We start from the raw sequence: 22619 nt of genomic DNA, 5'->3' as shown, positions 1-22619 counted from the left end.
TAACCCCTACACCAAAGTGTATTTCTATGAATGTATGCATGTAAATTCAATAACGCGTGCGTACGCGTAGTCGAACCATAGACAGAGAAATGGTCGCAAACTTGTACGGCACATACTCGCTGCATATGCATTTTCAATTCAATTTATTAACTAAACGTGCGATGACGCGTACATACGCGAACAGAATGAAAAACTATACGAAATAGGCCTAACGACAAACTATGCGCCGAAAGGCAAGACGAATCGCGTTTGCCGTTTATCAATTCTACCACGAATTGTCGTAAAAACGAATAGAACCGATGTTGTTTCGATATAGGAAACACTGTTTCGAGGCGCCAGAAGCTACTACAGGCTTGGCCGTGATCTCTAACGATACTCTGTTTTATAGAGATATTTTCAAATGCAACTATTGTCACGATCCTTGCCACGTCCACACTCTGTTACTGTCGATTTCAACTATCGTTATGCCGGTTGCTTATTGGCAAATAACTTAACTGGGAATTTAATGAAAACAGAGATCCTATTCTAATCGAATCTACCCGTTTTTTCCTGCTTTGGGTGTTATTGCCTGTTATCTACAGAATGCTTAAGGGTCCCTGGCATACAAAACGGTGAACGAATAAGTGGATTAAGCTACTGATTGTTAGTAAAAGGGGCCCGAGGATAAAATTCCTTGTTGTCACTCGGGTGGTTGTTAGATCTCGTAGGTGAACGATACTCTAAAAAGTTGACACCGAAATTTATCCTAAATCGCCGCCCCATCGTCCCTTAGGTGTGATGCAGCGAAAAGTTAGCGGTATAACCGAATTTACTAATTGGATTTACTCGTCGGTACAGACGAAAGCTTGGATACGTTTGGCAGCTACAACTCGAGCCGGCGCTAGTTGCAATAATTCTGTTGTAACTGATATAGAGCGATCGTGTTGTTTAATTACGTAATACGTTGGAATAGTATCTGATGTTGTAACAGTTTGTAATATTTAATTTTATATACGTGTACATATCTATCTAGAGTTACATATAGTATAGTAAGATATTGATTTATTGTAATTCAGTTATAATGTAATCAAATTCGTTGGAATTCCTGTAATTTTGAATATACGGATAGCCAAGTATTTCAGTCTGTTTATCAAAGTAATTTTCATAATAAAAATATGACGATGAATTTCCAAGTTACAAGTAATAATAACAAACTCCGGTGAAATTTCTGTTAATCAAATTTCACCAATTAATCCTCCCGTTTCTCTCTCGACGTATCATAAGAACTGATGGTTGTATTACACGCGGTTATCACGCACGATTACACGGACGCATTAAAAATCACACCAACTGAAATATGTAAGTGTAGGTCGATACCCGCTCAGCTATATATACGTATGTATTACATCTAACGATCGCATACATATACGTAAGACTGTAGAGACTGGCTTCCATCGGACGAATAAATCGAAAAAAATAAGTCGTATATCGTTGATTCGATCTTACATTCTGACAAAATAATTGTTTTCAATTTTTATACAGAAGCACTGCCATCGCGGTTTAAAATTTCAATATTCCTCGGCTGTGTTTCGCATGGTAGATAGATTTGTACGGTACAAATACGGTGGAGAATGTTACAACGTACTCCGTCGTCGGACAGACAGATATCGTCAGACTAAAATCAATTGTAATCAGGACCAACGTATAAATCAAATCGTTCACGAAGGGGTAGAAAGCACTGTATAGCAGGTCGCTTCCTCTTGAATGATTTGTTACCAGTACACGCTTTAGGAAGCTCGGCATAGTGTCTTCCTCGCTTTTGTCCCCACCTCCTTCCGCAACTGTCACCGCTCTCCAAAGCCCATTACCTCACGAGGAGAGCCAGAAGGAAGGCTGGCTGCCGTATCTAGATACGACGCGAGGGAAACTTCTTTCGTATCCTTTCAACTTTCGGCCACGAGGAAACAATATCCATTGCGTACGTGCACCGTGATATGAAACGATACCGTTGCGACGGATATTGGTTGCTACCGCTTGAAAGCATCCAGCAACTTACCTTTTTATAGCACCTGTCAATCGTTATTCTCGGATTTTATTTTCATTACTCTAAAACTCTAAACAGTCTAAAGAGTCTTAGGAAAACTGTACCGTGTCTTGATACTGCTCGTCGATATACGATATGTATAACGAACATGTACTTTTCTCTATTACGATTATACACGTCATTTTTCACACTCATATTTAAATGAAGAAGTTGTACGAATTGGACTATTCTAACGTTAGTTGCGTGACAAATTTCTAGGAATACGAGTACAATCATACGATACAAGTATATTAAACGCGTTATATAGCAAGTCAATACGTCTTTAGTCGATTTCTTAATTTGTCCTCGGGAAATTTCCTATTTGTTACATTTATAAATCGGGTAGTACGTAGGAAATCTTGGATAAGGCACGTTTCCGTAATTCGCTGATTCGGTAGTTTCTATCGAAAAAGTTCGAACGATACGATACGATACAACAGCAAGAAATTTTGTTAGCTCCGTATATCAGCACAGGCACATCGCAGATAGGGTTTCCTAGTGTTTCGTGCGAACCCAGACCCAAACTCGGGACACAGGTGTTGTCTCGTTGAAATTTCATCTCTCTCTTAGGAACGAATAAATCTAGCTCGATCTGCCTGCTCTCTCTCTCTCTCTCTCTCTCTCTCTCTCTCTCTCTCTCTCTCTCGCTATCCCTATTCAAGCACTCTTAACGTTTGCAAAAACAACCACTTTTTTTACATATATAAATCGTAGAAATTACATTCGTCTACAGGTTCGGTCAAGACTCGGTTTCTTTCCTCATTCGCTCCCAATACTTGAATTGTCTTCAATCGTTGACTCTCTTTTACGACAGAAACGTACTTTGCTTTACGACTCGTGGCTCATATTTTTATAATCACTTGTAGGAAAATTCTTTCCTTCTTTCAGAGGGAAGTTCTTGATCGATAATTTCGCTCTATAAAAATTAGAATATACGTTAGTTGGTATTCAAAATTCAGTCAATTCGAAGAGCAACTAAAGACTGGTTGTGGCTGAAATTAGCCGTGCAAGAGCTAATAAACGCGAATAGTCGTGAAACCGTGATTACCGACTGCATCTCTTGCAGAGTACGAAATTCAATGAACTTGGATATATGTAATATAGATAATTATGTACCGCGGTCCGATGCCTCCGCTACACGGGGCGAGAGGGGGAGAGAGAGCGAGAGAGATTGAGGAGGGGACAGGACAGCGAGATCTAATACATATATTCACAGTGATACATACTGTTTCTTCGAGGGTTACTCTGTTCGAACGTTTTCTTGAAACGATATCTCGTTTGCTTTCTAGTCGCGGAGAAATTTTACGGCCGAGCGGTCATCTTGGAAGAACGACGCGGCGGTCAGGAACGTGAGAAGCCTCGTCGAGTGCACATCGACGGACGTCGCGTTGCGTCGCGTCGCGTCGCGTCGCGTCGCGTCGATGATACCGACAATGGTTGTTGAGAATATCGCGAATGTTTACCGCCCCGCACCGAGCAACGAGATTTGATACTCGAGGCGTCAGTCGAGCGACAATCTTGTCGTCGTCATCGTTGCTACCGTTCTTCTCAAGAATCGCTTCGTAAAGCAATTTTTTACGAATATCCCTTTCAAGAATGCGCGTATATACGTATATTTATTTATTTAATTTGCCTCGTCGCCTCGTCGCCTAGAAAATAATAAATAAATTTGGTTTACGATTTACATAACCTCCTACGTAACACGCATACAATCGTTCGTCGTCCGTCTCTTTTATCCTTCCGTGTCGTTGTCAAGAAATGTCGGTAATTATTTAAATGTTCCTTATTTAAATGTTTTCCTCTACGCTGATTTCAATGATTTTTGAGTACGTTATAAAACTCGACATCGTTCGTTTGGAACAACGTTTCTCCTCTCGCGTAAACGTCGGTACCGCTACGGTGAACTCTGCCTATATCGTCGACATAATCGTGCGTCCGTAACAACGTATGCGTTAGTATTGGTTGTCGGCCGCTATACGGCCAATACTAACGCATGATTATAGGCAAAATTTACTAAGAGAGTAGGATATTTTCTTGAGAGGAAGATATTGTTCCAAATGTTAAAGTTTTACGACATATTCAAAAATCATCGAAATCGAACTTGAGGGTAAACTTCTAAATAATTAGCGAAATATTAATGATAGTAGATACGACATTGAAATATAATTGTGAAACCTAGTTTCTGATTTTTAGTGAAAGTAAAGTAGAAAAAAGATTCATATAAATACATGTCAGATATGATGTTGGTTTCAAACTACAGCTTGCTTCGTGTTGCAATATAAAGATCGTACAGGTTATAGTTCCTTGCATTTCAGGCTCGGATCCACCCGATTACGAGCAAAATTGCTTAAAAGTTGGTGCGTAATTCGAGCCGGGACAAATTCCACAATCCATGATAAGTTGTACGATGAAACGATAAGTCGTATCGTTTGTCACCTACCTTCGGAAAAATTTCTTGCTATCGTGCTTATCATCGATGTAATGTATAAATAAAACTAGTAATGTAAATTGATAGGATAAGAAGCGTTTTGTGTGATTAAAGTAATCGATTTCTGCAAATATATCATACGCTATAATTAAACGATATAAGGGTCGTTCGTAATGGTTAATTTGGCTGAACGCGTGTACAAACATTTTCACGAAATGTGCGTGTATAACGTACAAAAACATCCTACTAAAAGAAGATGTGATAATTTGTAATATTTTTAAGCGGTGAAACGTTCAACGTATAGAAGAAAAGAGAATGTTATACATAATTTTCAGATATCGTCAAGTTTCGAATTGCAGTTTGTACTTTGTACTAATACGTCTACGTTGAGTATAAGGTAATAGAATTGTTGTAACATGTATATAAAAGAAGAAAATTTCATACGAGAATTTTCTTATTATTTATTAGAATTAGATATCCGTCGATTATTCCCATCTATTTTACACGGATCATTTCGTGAGAACATTTCGTATGTTAACGACATGGCATTAATCTAATCGCATACATAGATACGGAAAAGAAGTTGGCATGGTTAAATGATGATCGAAACGCTAAAGGGAGAGATGACAAGAGATAAACGGGAAGGAGATAGCCGATACATAGACAGAAAAATACACACAAAGCAGGAAATGAAAATGTACGATCGTTATACGCATATACATATGCTATATGTTTAGATATTCCGATACATAAAGATATAAATATAGCTATAGTTATGGATAATATGAATGGAAACATAGAAATGTGGTTGAAATTACGGCAGACTTGGAAGAAAATATCTACAGACTATGTATGTAATTGTAATTGCAAACCAAACAAACCAACCAACCTCCACGGTAAGGCCTAGCAGAAAATGTTCGCGGGCCTCCTGTAACAAAAATATATATAAATCATAAGAAATTATCTGAGCACGGAAGGAAATAACGTATTTGTCTCTGATAATTGATATTTACTATAGTCTATTAGGATCTAATATTCGTATTACTAATGGAGGACGCATTACTAACAAGACGACGATAGACATTTATAAAGAGAGAGGAAAGGAGATCAAGATAAATCGATTTACTAGTTGAACGTCAAACTTGCAGAATGATGAGCAAGCAATGAACTATGTACTTTGTCAATTAAATTACAATCACTTGGAAATATAATATAACGAAAGCGGAAAATTGAAATGATTTGGTATTAATCGAATGAATGATCATAGTAATAATAACAATAATATTGTAATAATAGTAATAATGATGATAATCATAGGTATATATAGTATTAAAATTATTTGTAAATTATGTTAACTCGGAATGAAATTCAACGAGAACGAAAAGGTAGTCACATTGTCGTTCGACATCACCATAGGCACCACGCGCAATATGTCAGCTTATATGATCGTGCTTGGAAAGTGGGTACGGTTGAATCTGGTAATGGGTACCGGGCGTGAAATAAAGTTTGCATCGCAAACTCGACGTTCGCAGTGATTAACCGACGCCAGAAACGGAAAACGGCTGAATTTAAAAAAAACCAAGTCGTTCAATTTTCCTGCAAACGAAAGTGAAATAAGATCGATATTTAGTTTAGCGTGTAATAACATGGTCATCGACGTGGTTCCGAGTGCTTCCGTTTCAAATTTTTAAATACTCTCGTTTATTTTTTAATTTTAATAAAAAGGCGTTTTAAAATTTGTTTTCAATTTAAAGTTTATTTCAGTATTTCCCCTCGTATTATCTCTCCTGTGTCTCGCTTCTTTCGTCAGAAGCAAATTTACGAACAGTTTAAATTTTTCGATCCAAGTAAATTAAAGGTTAACCGATTTGTACGTATTTCCATTTTATTGCTATGAGATAGATAGATAGATAGAGTTATGAGATAATCACGATGAAAATAAAAAAAAAGAGAGAATCACTAAAGTAAAAAGAAAGTGTGTACCATGACAAAGATCCTTTATCTTGTACAGTGTACACGTGTATATACACACACATACATATATACTCGTACAGGTTATTAGTATGCGGGTGTCCCAGTTTTAAGTGATCAAACTGCGGCGGTATGTTGCACGAGTGGAAAGTGTGGTAGGAAAAAGTGTTATTATATAAACACAGGTCTGTGTCACCGTACACTTTCCGTTGTTGTCTCGTAAAACAAAATAAGCATGAAATTCGCAGAGTGATAAACTCAATCTGCCTACAATGTCAAGCTAGTATATTTCAAAGGGAGGAAACTTTGAAATGGGAACGTAAAGATGTAAACGCCGAATGCATACTAATTCGCCCGCTCGTCGAAGATCTCGTCGTAACGGCATATTCCATGTAAACATTGTTACGTTATTTTGCGATGCGTATCAACAACGAATTCCGCTCTATCGTCCTTAATTTTCATATTTCTTCTACAACTTTTTTACAAAACGTTTTTAGATCAACGTTTATATTCGTTGTACCTCGTTTCTCCTCGTTTCTCTCCGTAGAACATGCTGCTGTGATTTGATCATTTAAAACCGCGACACCCTGCATAATATACAACGCGTATTACGTATACGCATAATAAAATATCTGATAAAATGTTATTGAGCAAGTGAGCGTGGAAATCGTGGAAATTCTTAAGAAGATTGGAACTTTGAAATTATTAGTGACGAAGCCAGTGGTGATAGAGCGAATAAAATTTTACATGCGAATCTTACGAGCGATAAGCCGATTAATTGTTTTACGCGATGCCTGCAGGTTACGCGTAAACGTATATTCCCAATTAATTACTCGATAACGTTCATTCACTTTCTCCGTATTTGTAAGCATTAATCGATTCAAATCATCGATCCGTTTCGTTATTTCTTTATTATTCCGCTTTTGTTATTACTTATCAATGAATTCTTCATTTTATTATCATTTCGAGCTATTGCCTCGTGTTTGATCGATTTGTAAGATGCGTAAACGGGAGAATGGACAAGAAAGAAGTTATAGTTGTGTGTGTTGTATGAAGAATCACAAGTACGAAAAGATGATGAATGGGAAAAGTATCTGATTAAGAGTCGTTTGCAATATGTGGCGAGTTGCAATATAACGTCAGCGTCAACGTCAACGTTAACGTTAACGAAACTGCAGCAGCGTGGGGAACACACCCTCTCTCTCTCTCTCTCTCTCTCTCTCTCTCTGTAGGGTGCAATGTGCACCTACGTGGCAAGTTATCTAAGACAAAGACGATGATGCTGGTCGGAGGTTCCATAACACTTGAAAACAGGTGGCGTTCTCTCCTATTATTGTCGCAACTGATACAGGCAACGGTCGATTGCCATATACGAGAAGAAGGAACGAAGGTGGCAAACCGACCTAAATTCCTTTACACGGTCGAGTTATTAATTTTCTCGCTAGAATACGTACATATAGGATACGTATACATATACTTACGCGTGCACATGTATGTATACTTATTCGTCAAATCTTAAAGTACATCTCCACTTTAGAGTAAAACTATCGCGAGTTGCTAGTAGTAGTAGTTGATAGTATTTCTCGCGAATAAAGATTGCGTTGGGAGTGACGCAGTGTCCACTGGCGAGAAATACTCGAGTGGACGCGTATCTTTCAAACTATTAAAATCTCTTTCAACAACAAATATATATCTCTTTATTCTTAATATCGTATGTACCCCCTATTTTCTGGACAAATTTTATCACGAAAAGTATAATTTTTAGCAATATAAAAATGATAAGATGTTAAATAGGCAACACGTATCAAGTCTACGAAACATAGTAAAATCGATGCTTCTACTCTGTTACTGGTACGTAAACTTGGTAGTAATGTTATGCCAATAACACGTTTGATCAGTTTCTGTCGTATCGTACACGGTATTTATTCTAAAAAAGAAGTTGGTTAATAAAAATGTATGTGTATTAAATAAGTGATACACGTAATTAACAACAGGCGTTGGCATATAGCGTAATATTTAATAATAATATAATAAATACTATGCTCGTAAGATTAGTTCTTAGAAAAGCAAGCCGCGTGCATCGAACCTTCAAAGTACGAACAACAACGGAATATTTGAATCGCGAAACAAATTCCAGAATTGAATATGGAAAATCATTCGTCAGAGTTAGTTGCCACGGTTGTGTCAACGTCAGAAAGCTTGTGGATAAACGAGATTACAAAGAGGTCTGAAGATGAAGCAGTTATGTACGTAATATCGTAGGAAGAAATCTCGGACGTAATCGTACATGTCAATGCTTAAATAACCAAGCTTCCTTCCTATACGCTTACCTTCCGCGGCATTTCTAACGAAATGATAAAATACCTAACCGCTGAAGCGTCATATTTACCAGACATACGTGTATGTAAAAAATAATACAAAATTTGTTCTCTTCTATTTTCTTCTCTCTATGCCGTTACGACTTGGTTCGAAGTATTTATTTCTTCAGAAATGCACGATCAATCAATAATGTCAATACCATAACGGGGTACTCCACTTTCCTAGAAAGTTCGATAATTTAAACCGTTTACCGGTACCCTATACTTGCTTTGAGCTTTGATTAATGATACGTCAATGAGCGCGTCACTTTATACATACGTCACATATTTCTGCTATGACATAATTCCATTCTAATTGACGTTTATCGAGTTTTCTTCGATACATACGATAACAGAGAATTAAAATCAGCAATATAAGCGATAGGCTGCAAGTAATTGTTCTATACATTCTTCCTTTTTCCTTTTTTGTCTCTTTTTCTTCTTTTCTTTTCTTTTCTTCTTCTTTGGGGTCGCCATTTTCTTTCTATGTAATTTATAATAACAGCGGATACTAATATAATGAAACAAATAATTATTCGTCTCGTTATGTGACATCTGCAATACGTTGCAAGTTCTATCAAGTATGAATAGAAATATTTGTCGAACAAGCTTTCGAGTCCTTTCGTACCACAATAGTTCGGTGATGCACGTCGAGTGTATTCTCAAGCTAGGAAATAGTGGGATGGGAAAAAGTTAGTAATCTCGAGGAACACCACTGTATGTCGTCGCATTTCATTCCAACGTTTATGAAGAGCAGGCCTTTTTCTTCCATTCTCGTGCGAACGTACTCTCTCCGTCGTTATCATTCCGAAGCACCGCAACCAGTTGGCCCTAATCCCAACTCGTACCATCGACTATCATTTTATTTCGATTCGTTCTACTCTTGACTCGAGCGTCGAGTGGTAAAGTTTTTCGATTTAGCGAGAGAACAGAAACACAGAGGGGTTGCTTCGCGTACACGCAACCAAGGTTTCAGGCACACGGAGAAAGAGATATAAGTAAAAGTAGCACGAACATACTGCAGTATGTATATACCGTGTACATGTATGTATACCGTTGCAGATTTTAGGCGCCTGGTGTGAGAGACACGGGACGCTTAAGTAGCTAGAATTTCAGTCTTGTATTCTCAGACGTACTATTCGCGAGTATAAATACCTACCTTATCAATTTTACAAGTTTCGTTTAATCGTAATGTTTCATATCCGAGCGTCATTTCCGTATAAACCATTAATTAGACATACCTCTGCAGAACATTATATTACATTGTATATTATATTCGGCTAAAATAATTTTCACCATAATCGATGCATTTTTCTCACAATCGGTCGATCAATTTCATTATTGCAGACTGATATTTGATACAATGAGATCCGTAATGGGGATTTCCATAAATAACAAGGATGATCTACTATTTGAAGCGTTTGTATGCATTTTATGTTTGTTTTTTATATTTTACATTTTCGACGCACAATGTCTTACATTGTCGTGCAACAGGTTTCGTTTGCATTTGCTCGCCATCGCAAGCTATTTCTTTGTTCATTCCATTCTGATCGACTCGATTACAGGTGGTAATATCCTTTTCTCGTGATCGTAACTCCAAATTACATAATATCATAAGACAAACTTAAACCATCGATTATCATATAACATCCACTTTTCGATTGTTCTTATACATCCTTTCGAAACAATGCGAGACGACTATCTCTGTTGTTTTATGATTTGGTAAGTCGCTCAGAGTCTGTTCACTTTCTTTACCTTGCCTGTTTGAAAGAAACACCGATTAGTGGTAGAACGAATTAGTTTCGTTCGAAGGCGTTTTTCAAGTCAGAACATTGGGCGTATTGCTGACGACTAGTCTTTCGAACGTGTGTATTCATCGTTCTCAACAGTCGTAAATAAGGTTGTAAACGCATATGCAAAGAGTTGGTTAACTCTTGCGTAATGGTTTACTCGCTCCAGCACCGCAGCCTATTATCGTAATAACCTCACATCCGTATTTCCCACCTCTTTTCCCTCTAAACGCAATATGCAACGGTGTACAACAGAAGCATACCGAGTCAAATTTTCTTATCTTGGATCAAACTTGTCAGTCATGGTGTCAAACAGACTAGCACACGGATCTGCCGCATTAGAATTATGATATTTGATAAAGGAATCGTATTAAATGCAATCAGAATCTGTAGGTGTGTGTGTGTGTGTGTGTGTGTGTGTGTGTGTGTGCGTGTGTGTGTGTGTGTGCGTGTGTGTGTGTGTAAGAACGTACACAGGCTAGAAACGATTGCAGTGACCAACCTGGTTCTCGTCAACCTCGGCTCTTGCAAAGAGATAACGAAAACGCTCGAGGATGCCGTAAATTAAGCCCTTTTCCCTTGCCACGTGTTGGACCGTGGACTAGCGGGCCCAAACGGTTTTGCGTTGCGACTGCGATGCCTCATTTTGTGTACTGGATAAAACGCGGCGGTTTGGATGGAATCGAAGTGCGTTTGTATAAATTATAGATTATATTCCCCTGAGTTTCGTTCACCCGTATGTCAAGATAATCGTTTGTTACTTCTCAGGACATTGCACAGAATCATTCGTTCGTTAGAAGCATTCCGTAGGCAATAAAATGTTATTGATTCAAAAATCCTTCGGCACTTGATACACAACCATTTGTATATTGCGATTACAATGGTGTAATAATGACATTACTATGTTCAAGTAATCGGTAAGGTTTAATAATAACAATCACGATACAACGAGACAAACAATAACCATAAATAATAAAATCGATTATAGAAAACATTAACTTTAATTTAGAATTGTGTCGTTTGTTCCGATTGCTTGCACGAGCTGGACTGACTTCTTGGCTTGCGGACAAATGAGAGAATGCCACTGGCTCCAATGCGTATGTGCGCAGAGACTGCTACCACAGTTGCAAATTATACATATTTCTTCGAAGAACTTTCATATGTCATATGTCATATTATACAAGCTTTATTAATCAATGTGAATAAGTAAAATATATTTGAAAAGTAAGAATAGTAAGAACCGTACAATTGAACGAGCCTGTACTCTATGCAATTAATAGGAATATTTCTTTTTATTTCAAATTTTTCTCATAATTTTGGGAACATGTTTTCTATTATACTAAAACGTTATCCTTATTTCGCAAATATTTCTATATATCGTATATCTGACATATTTCTCACATCATGGCTCTTAATCTTTAGCTCGCATACACATTAAAACTTCTGGCATAGCTCAGACAGTTTCTTTCGTAGTAGCGATATACTCTTATTCCACCTATATACATACATACATACATACACACACACATCTCGGATAGCCGGAGGGTGCTAAGATCTTGGTCGTTGTCCTCGACCTCGTTTCCCGGATGTCATGAGTCTCGACGGAGTGCGACGTTGTCGACGTCGTTGCCCACCGTATCACCCCCTTTGGTAATCTTTTCCTTTTCCTCGCTGTTCATTTATACTTTCCTTTTTCACTCTACGCATTCCTTTACCCGTATATCCACAGACTTTTTTTCTTCTACATTTATTCCCCTTCTTTTCTCAAATTTTAGCTTTTCCTCTTTTGTGTATATACGTATGTACATATATGTATGTTTTCGTAGGTTGTTCTATCCTCTCGCAGTTCTTTTACGATTCTTGGATTCTTCTCTGTTCTAGTTCTTTCGTTCCTTTATTTTATAACCTAGTTGTATTTTTGTACGTTTCCACTCATACTTCTGCTTTTTCTATATGTATATGTACATATTCTTCCCTCGGCATCGTACCAATTCCCGCTTGCTCCCTGTCGCACATTCCCTCCCCCCCCTCCCCTCTCTCTGTTTCTCTCTCTCTCTCTCTCTCTCTCTCTCTCTCTCTCTCTCTCTCTCTCTCTCTCTCTCTCTCTCTCTCTCTCTCTCTCTCTCTCTCTCTCCTTCCATCTGTCTCCATCGAATAATTAAGGCCATTGGCCGCGAGGTCGACGAGCAAACCGCTTCGACGTCATCACCCTCCTCCTTTTCTACCCCTTTTATTCTTCTCTTCCGTAGCTGGGGGTGAGATTAATCTTAATTTTCGTCGAGCCATAATCTTTAATTAAATCGCCATTGATCCGCAACTGCCAGACCCCACCTATTGGGCAGCCTTACCGAAACAGAGTGAAAAAAATGAAATAAACGATAAAAAGAGAAGAAGGAGTAAAGGTGGAAGCATGTGGCTGAATACAAAGAGATATCAATTTCACGATTAAAAGCACAAGGTCTAATTATCAATTTACGATCTAAATAATTAACGGTGTTGAAAGAATCTTCGTGAAATCTTGATCGTTCGAAAATCATTGCTCCGGATACACGTATACCTGTAAATCGTCCCTGCCTTGATCGTTTCTTCATCGTCTCGAATGAAATTGACCCACGAAGAAAAAAGAGCAGCTCCGCGTTTATGGATAAACGTGCGAACCCTTGTAAATAGACTTCGATAACCGGTTTAGCGCTTTTGATGAAAACCGGAAAAAACAATCCTTCTTTAACGAACTACAGCGTTTATCACCACTCTGAGGGATAGCGAAAGGAAAGGATATTTTAAATTAGATAATTTAGATAATTTATGGATAATTTACTACACAATTATAATTATGATTATTTTATAATTATAATGAGATGATTATAGAGGCGGAAACTCTCGCTCGCGTACTACATTATTTGCGTAATGGAATTATTATCACTGAAAAATAAACTGAATGACATTGTGCCCCTTGTGTTAATATGTTAGTTATATTTTAATGTTTTGGTTTTGGAACAAATATGAATAGCGAAATAAACAGGATAGGTACTAATATCTGGCATTCTACTCCGTATAGGGCAGTGCTGATATATATGGTACATACCTATGATATGCGAGCGGAAACATATATATATATATATAGTGAAACAAGTACCGTTTGAAAATTACAAGTGATCGTGCTAATATGTACCTCTGTGCTTGTTCCTTCCATATTTTTATGTCACGGAATTAAAGTTAAGAAGCAAGTTTAGTCTGTTTGCTACTTTCATAAGCAGATATTATTACAAAGGTTGTGAAATCGTCGAAATCGGTGTAATTGTAAAAATTCAAAAAAATATTTGCCGATTAAATAATAAAAATGTTTATTGCGCTAATAAAGAACGGAGAAGCGGTAGTTTATGGTAAATATTAACTATTGACTAGCGTAACAATAAAAATATCTATTTAATAATTGATGAGTGGGAAAAAAGTAACAACTTACAGAGAACTCGATATAGGGAGGATTTAAAAGATTATGTTTATAATAGAGATACAACATCTTTTAACAAACTGTGAATTTCGTTACAAAGAAATTAGTTATGGAAGGAAATTTCTTAAGGTACCTCTTTATTATATATGTCGGAGATGAAAGGAAAGCCGAAGCCGTTCCTTGGAAATTTTGGGAACATCCTCTAGTACTCTAGCCTGGATTTTATCATAGCTGTAATTGTTCGAGATTTGTGATAGCGAGATTGGGTTCGAGGTGACAATTGGTCGCCGAACGTAGCCACGGTCACGGGATGCTTAACGGAGGTCTGGAGTGGTTGTATGGGTTTTCCGAGAAATGTGGTTGTGGCGGCATGCGGCCTCGGGAGCAGGCCTAGCCACGTGTGATGCTGCCTCGGAGTTGCGGATACAATGGGTCATACATTGTATTACTAATCAAACTCCAGGCAGAAGCTGCCTAACAACGGCGTTTGGAACCTTTTCGATGCTTCCGAACGAATATAGAAAACAAATGCAAGCGTACAGCGAGAAAAATCTCCACGAGGCTGGCATTCTTGCGATTGCTTTGAAGAGTGACACGTCGAGTTTTCAACCATCGTATTTCTGTGCTTAAGATCAGTCTACGCTTAGTAAAGAGTTATCCCGTTGGCCGTGGATTCGTTTGAACTCAAAAATATTGTTAATAGCGTTCATTAAACTTATTGTTCGTAAATCATACTATTCATTGAACTTACTATTCGTTAAAATTATTATTCATTAGACTTATTATTTGTTAGACTTGTTATTCGTTCAACTTATGATCCACTAACTTTATTATTTGTTAAGCTTATTATTCACTAGACTTATTATTTGTTGTTATCTTTGTAGTAGACTTGTGTATACGTGTAAATATAATCTCGGTTGTGTAAAACAATGGTTAATTCACGTGAAGAGTTGTTACGCGCCCAAAATTCCAACCATAACCCGACATATATATAATATAATTATATATATATTTATATTTATATTTATATTTATATATTTATATGTGGTGCATAAATTAGTAAGTAGCATGAATATTCATTATGAAATAAGATATGTAACAAGGGCTGACAAGCTCGGTAATTTTCAACGTTGTAAAGTTCATTCGCATAGTGTCAAAGGGGGAGTAGGTAGTATCGAGAGAGGTAAAATCTCGCTCCACGGCTGGGCAGGTACGAATACCAGATCTCTGTAGTGAAACAATATCCTGATGCAAAGACGAGATCGCGTTTCGTGTTTCTATCAACGGCTTTACATTTTAGGGGGAAGAAACGGAAACACGAGGCATAGTAGACCTTAAGCACGGCAGGAAACTAACACCTAATCTAACATTCCAATCCAAAAGCTATGGTCGTCTTTACCGGTAGATACCACCGGAAGGAATTGTAATTAAGGCTGATTCGAACGTGCTCGCGGCACGATGAAAATCTCGCTGCCTGTACCTTGACTAACTCGATTAAGTAGTTACCTACTCTTGTTGTTAGTACAGAGATAAATCTTGAAAATTCATCGTCCCTGATGGTAGTCACGTTTCTAAGTCTCTATTCCTGACGGTTTATGCACCCATGGGGCCCTATCTTATTTAAATACAGTTCCCTTTCCTACAATTTTCTACGATTTCGCAAATTCTATCGTAAATCTCACGAAACTCGCAATTTTATGAATAATTGACCGTAATTTCGGTATTTTGTAGATAAACGTAGGAAGTACGCGACAATTTCTACGATACCACGTGTGTACATAAAAAATTTGTTTAATTTGCTACTATTAACGTAAATACGGACTACTAGTGCAAGCGTAAAAGAACGCTACATATTGTACAAAAGATATTAAGCGTTTGCTGCTTTACGATTTCACAGATCGACTGAAATTCTAAACTTTATAATATCATACGCTCGTTCGGCTATTCTTCCTGGTCAGGAATTGTAAAACAACTTTCCTTTTATCATTTTATTTAATACTTTGATGGAATAAAATATTAAAACTGAATAAATTTTTTCTACGTTGAGTCTTACGCATAGCCAAGAGAGAAAAGAAATGAGAAGCTCGAGGGTTGATTTCATCCATTCAAAATGAATCTCTATCGGAAAAAATTGTTTCTCGTACGCTTGACTACTATAACCTACTTGCCGACACAGCCACCTAAGGTTTCATTAAAATCAGAATTTTCTTAATTAGGTTGTTCCCTATATTGTACATATGTTATATGTATAACATTATATGTGTAATATAGATATGTCCCGAAGATGGAACGATAACGCGTAGCGAATTCTTTTATATATATATATATATATATATATATAAAGGCCGCTTGGCCTTAGTTTCCGAGATATTCACAAGAAACTGCCGGTATAGCTACAGTGAATTCTGTCTATAATTGTGCGTTCGTGACAGCGTATGCGCCAGTATTGGTTGTTGCCGGCACGCAATTGGTCGCACAATTATAGACAGAATTCATTGTAGCGTTAGAGACGGCTTTCTATGAGTATCTCGGAAAGCAAAGCTGACCGCTGATTATACGTATAGGTTTAAAAACGCTGATCTCTACAACATGTTCGAAGATGATCGAAACCTAGGTAAGCTGGATGAGATATCGGTAATTACCGATCGACTTTGAAATTTATTACTAATAATATCCCAGACTGGGCCGTCCATACCGATCATACTGATCGAATGCATTGCTTTTCCTTGCCCCTTCGATATCACGAAATCTCATATTTAATTGTAGTATCTAAATTTCACACAGCGATTAATATCGTGATCAAAAGCCACCGATCAAAGTAAATCAATTTCTTGTAGACGTAGCATGTTCCTGATGGCAACGAACGAGGTATTACCGAGGGCATTATCTCCAGCTCAACGAACGAAATAACGATAGGAGAAAGGGCAGGGGAGAGAGGGAAGAAAAGGATGGATAAGCAGAAAACAACTTGACGCCGATAAAAATAGAGAAATACGTTTCAGAGATCAGTTTCAAAATGATACGCCGTTTCATCGAATGTTCACCGTATACATATAGATGGCGTACGGTAATGAAAAGAGGATACCTATTACATGTAGAAAGATGGATCAGAAAACGATAATACGTCTTATAGCCCTGTATTACATAGAAATAGCTTAATTATACGGTGATACAGATGGCCGCGAGCCGTATCGAAACATTTATAATTTCTCGCCGTAGGAAATAGGAAACCAGTTTGTAACTCAACATTATGCGAAGCGGTCTACCCTGCGGCTTCAATTCCTATGAATGAATATGCGAGGAGTCGTAGTTGCTGCATTTATTTGCATTTCGTTGTTTACATACGTTATATCAATATCATCGTTTGTTTAGCTCTCGGTTTCTCATTTAACGAATACAGTACAAACAAGGTAATAACCGATCGATAAGATAAAAAATACATCTCGTAACTTTCGAATTGGATATGAACTCGATAGACTTTGACCGACTTGTTCAACTTGATTTTTTTAATGATTAAATCTTTCATCGTGCAAAACTATTTGTAACAGACGAAGATGATATACGCCAATGCAGTATCGATTTATTAAATGTTTTTCAACTTTGTCTTTCGATTCTATAATATTATCATTTAAACTCATAATATACATAATATAAATGATATATACATTTTACATACATGTATGCGTGAATTGGCAGGACATACATGTACAATATATAAACATAATAATGTATAAACGTAGTACAGTTTATATTATATTTATAACGACGTTTTATATCATCGCGTTACATTACATTAACGATTTGAATGTTAGAATGATTCTCGCTTGAACGTTCAAACGTTTTGCATCCAATTCTTGGAAGTAGTAGAATATATTTTCCATATTTTAGCTTCTCAATTTACTATCATTGCTTAATCTTCTTTGCATGCGGGTGTTGATGTTTTAATCAAGAAAAAAGTCAGGCAAAAGTCTTCGTTCCTCTCATACTCGAGTTGTTTCGTCAAGATTGGAAATTTTGAAAAACTTGTTTAACCATTCCAGTGTTATCCTAATTGCGTCTGTAATTTTTGTCGCTTACTTTCAATTATGATTATAAAGTACGAAGAGAAAACTTGTAAGAATTTATACTCGTTGAGCCGATGCTCGTTCAACCGATGTTCGAGTTCGAGTTCGAGTTCGTGTACGCTATTCGTAAGTTCGTCAGTGGTCTGGATCTTGTAACTTGGTAATTTGCACTAAGACCGGAAATATCCGAAATAGCTATTGAAATACATACTTTTTTTTTTTTTTTTTTTTTTTTCTTCACTTTTATAGCAACACGGAGGTATTGTCGCGAGTTGCAGTTAACCTATGTAATGCCAGTATAGACTGAACGGAAAAATCGTTTGCATCGCTATTGCACTAAATATTCTATATGTTATCGGATGAGTTTTCTTCGTATTTGAAAGATACATGCAGTATCGCTCCTTTTTGTTTTTGCCGATAAGGATTCGCTTTTATCCATACCGAATAAGGGCTTGAATTTTCCTTTACGTAACTATATTTTCATATCGATTAAACCGTTCAGATGAAATATTCATGTAATATGTCGTAACTGTAAAGTTTCGTCGCACACAGACAAGCTGCAATATATACAGCGTATAATATATACACTTCTGTTTGCCATTTTAAAAAGCAAAGAACAAGTTGCCTTCATGCAGATTAAAACAGTTGCTATAAATGTGCTTTTATACAGGGTGTCCCAGCCTTTTCCAACCACACTTTATTGGTATATTGTATGGGTACGAACAAGGAAGAATAATACATACTACCTACACACGGAGGCTATGTATATGTATATACGTATAACGCTCTGTTTATAAAATTTTTGTTAGAAATGCAAATTTTGCGTGCCTTTTTGCAAGTGAAGATGTTCAAAACGCGAAGAATAAATAAATTGAATAAATGTGTGCAAGTGCATGGACGGTATTTTGAACGTTTGGTAAAATGAATTTTGAGCGTACATTAAGCGCCTATATGTTCGCATATGTTCCGATGTTTCTCGCAAGATGCTCGAAAATTCTTCGCTGTAAGCGTTAAACTATGCAGAGTAAACCGAAAGCTTTTGAGTACATATTGCTAGCATCGATAACGATTATCTACTTAACAAAACGTTAATACGCTGTTCTACTTAAAAAAAAGATCGATGTCCGTGCTGCAACTGTTTTATCGATGAAAGACGCCTGTTTGGCTTGGTTTATGGTATCGTTTTCATAAATTCTGGTCAGGTATCCACAATTCACCGCGTTCAGGACTCGTTTTATTTTTCTTTTTTCTTTTTCCTCTTTTGCAATATTTATGCAAAGTCATAATCGAACGAAAATCAATCGATTCGAGTTATCTCTGATAATTTCAAGATATAATTCCATATTTAGTATTTTTCATTTTTTTTTTCTTTTTTTTTTTTTTTATCGAACGTATCGGTTGAACTGCGACTTGAATTCGTGCCAGACCACAAATTCGGAGGATTTCTGGTTACCCACTTTTATATCGAACAATAACGTGTAACTTTTTACTGTAAAATTCTGCATTTCGTAACTGAGACCTTTGTCGAAGAAACGCACAATATTTCACCCTTTTTTTGCACGGAATTGCAATCGTTCTTCGGTTTATACCGAAGCGCGTTTCTTTTATTAGAATATTTATATGGACTACTTATCTTGGATATCAATGAAAAAATATTATATAGCAATAGCAAAGGATATTGGCGAGTAAATGAATAACACACAAGTAACTGCTAGTAAACGGCAGAAAGTTATCGATTTACATACGTATTATGAAACGAAAGTAGATGTTGCTCGCGTAACTGTCGTGACGAGACTGACACGACGTCCTGAAACAAAGATTTCCTCAACCACGGAACATATTACGAAATTTCCTTCATTCTTGTATGGCTGCGTAACAGCAGGCTTATACGAACAGATATAAATATTCGATCGTCGATCTATCTATCATTGAAATCAAGGGATATATGCGGCGGCAAAGTCGACGAATTATAATCGATTTTTATTCAAGAACGGCTAGATAACAAAAGACACGTTAGAAACGACACTGTCTTTATTCGTGGAAAGTATTCCGTTTTACGTGCATCATCCAAGTATCTGCCTACGTACCTATATAGACTGTCCCTCGCATGGCGGTCAAATTGCTCGTCTAGTCGAGATTGAAACTAATCTTATTGTTAGAAGCAGTGATCGCATATAGTCAGGGCACGGAAGATTATTAAACGATTGGAACCGAAACGAAAACCTGCATTGGCAGTAGGACGAAAGCGAATTACATTATTAGGTAGGAGCAATTATATGCACGTATCCTCTGTAAATCTTCTGTACGCTTCTGGCCACTTTATTCGCGTTCATACATTTATGTTACGCGATGTAAGAAAAATGGTAATGTTTTATTCAATGCGCTTATTCAACGCATTCGAGTAGTTCTGCAACTTACAAATTTCAATACTAATCGTGTTTTGGATACGACTTGTGCAATGTAGCGTTAATCTAAACTGTGCAATCGTGATATTGCTAACATTTCATTTGAAATTCAATGCTGCTAAAAGCTGAAGTTATAAGAGCGTTTACGGTTCCAACTTTGCACCATACGATTTTGATGCGTGCCGTTGAGACACGCGAATTCTTTAATTATTGGATTATTTATGTTATTACATATGTCGCATATATCATTACATATCACTACATATGTCGAATAATAGTAGACACGAATCTTGATACTTAACAGTTAAAAATTGTAATATATAGAACATACTTAAAAGCACGTGTGATTATAAATGCAAGCATAATGATAATATAATTAGCAGATAGATAGAGTGCACACCAAAGCACATCAAAACATGATATAGGGCTAATTGGCCTGACGACCGATTCGAATATTAATAAGACACTAAAAAGTAAATAGAATAAAATCTTTTACCTCGATGTGTTTATGAATGTGTGTTATCATTATCAGAATATAGATGTATGTGTACACATTTTAACGAGCATTATTATTTTATTAGTGATGCGCTAATTAGAGCCCGATATTTATCAAATAGAATAGAAATTGTAGAACAATTTGATAATAGATTCATCGTATATTATAATTTATCATTTAGTACGTGCGCGTGTGTGTATACACTTGTTAGCTTGTATCCACTACTTACAAAAATGTAATGTTTATTCAGACGTGTAAAGCTTCAAAGTTTCTATAAACAAACAATGGTAAAGATCAAACAAAGAAAACATTTCAGTTTTCTCGTCGCATGCTGATATATTTCATTGAAATAATTTCATTTAAATACGAGGGTAATACATATGTATACGCTGTGTGTGTAGCACCTGTGGCTCCATCCACAATGAGATAAAACTTTTTTAAAAAAGGGAAGAGAAATATCTGTTGTTTTTCAAGTTTCATCCAATCTCTGCACACTATCCGTTTAATACGTATGTTTGCCGAGCCGTAGAAATTTTCATTATAATCCGTAGAAAATACGATAGTACTGTACTAGTAAAGTATAGAAAACTATAGTTGCCTATAGGGTCGATGGAAATAATAAAGTTAAGAAAAATATCAATTCCGTGTAAATTTAATAAATATTTATGATCGAACGATGCGAATAAATAAACGCAAACATTGCCTGCCTATATTAATGGGAAAAATATGATTTCGTACGTTGAGAAACGATGAAAAGTATTTGAAATATTGCTACGCGAACAAGTTACCTAAGGCTAATTGATTGGATAACAAAGTGCAGTGTTATCCGTTCAAACGCCGTATATACGCGTACGGACACAAACAGAGTGAAAGAAACTAAATTCTCCATTGACTCTGTGCAATTCCAATTAGTAGATAGAAGATATTACAAAATTTTAGAAACAGTAGGTTCACAGTGTAACGATGATAACGTTTTTGATCTTACGCGATTCAAGTATATGGAACGGAGATGAGAGAAACACTTGACAGGTCATGAAATGAAGTTTCATAGGTTTCTTCTGTGCACTTGTGCGTTTTTTTCTTTTTTTTTTTCTTTTTTCTTTTTGCATTAAAACAATGGCAAAGATGTAATTTAGGCGTTGAATATGTGTACAAAGAGTTAAGCAGACTTAAAAGAACAAAAATGAAAGAATGCCAGAGCTAACGGTATAGAACGAGCAAGTATCCTTTATTTATTCGCAAGACAAATGTAATTACGCGAAGCGAATTAATAACAAATGGCGCGACGACGCAACGCTCGTTATTTTCAACGAAGACGTTATTTAACTTTTAATTTCTTCTTTATTATTTCCGACACAAAAATTCATTCGTATAACATTTCGGACATTCGGACAAGGAAACGAATACGTTTCTTTTATTTTGACACAGTAAATATATATACACACAGATATATGACGTTTCGTTTCTCTTGAACAAATATTTACGCGTTACAAATTTGAACGTATAAATTAATCCGTTATTTATACAGTAGAGTATTTAATTAAGAGAAAGAAAGATATCCATATAATCGATTAACTTTTAATTTATTAAAATTT

At 36.6% G+C, this 22619-nt stretch overlaps 1 protein-coding gene across 9 annotated transcripts in view; it reads right to left on the bottom strand.

Moving 5' to 3' along the window:
* LOC138177904 (nephrin) overlaps positions 1–22619 on the bottom strand; it is a 94995-nt gene that overhangs the window by 40600 nt on the left and 31776 nt on the right. For 7 of the 9 annotated variants that reach the window (XM_069109215.1, XM_069109214.1, XM_069109220.1 and 4 more), the window contains one exon: positions 5380–5418. The exons of the other annotated variants lie outside the window; for them this stretch is intronic. In XM_069109215.1, coding sequence (XP_068965316.1) covers positions 5380–5418 — 39 coding nt within the window. The remainder of the gene's footprint in view (positions 1–5379; positions 5419–22619) is intronic. 9 annotated transcript variants of the gene reach the window in all.

Source organism: Bombus flavifrons, chromosome 3 (assembly GCF_040668555.2).
Source record: "Bombus flavifrons isolate JBK064 chromosome 3, iyBomFlav1_principal, whole genome shotgun sequence".
In the NCBI taxonomy this organism is placed as follows: domain Eukaryota; kingdom Metazoa; phylum Arthropoda; class Insecta; order Hymenoptera; family Apidae; genus Bombus; species Bombus flavifrons.
The sequence above is the reverse complement of the archived record's forward strand: the minus strand, read 5'-3'. Positions and strand labels throughout refer to the sequence as shown.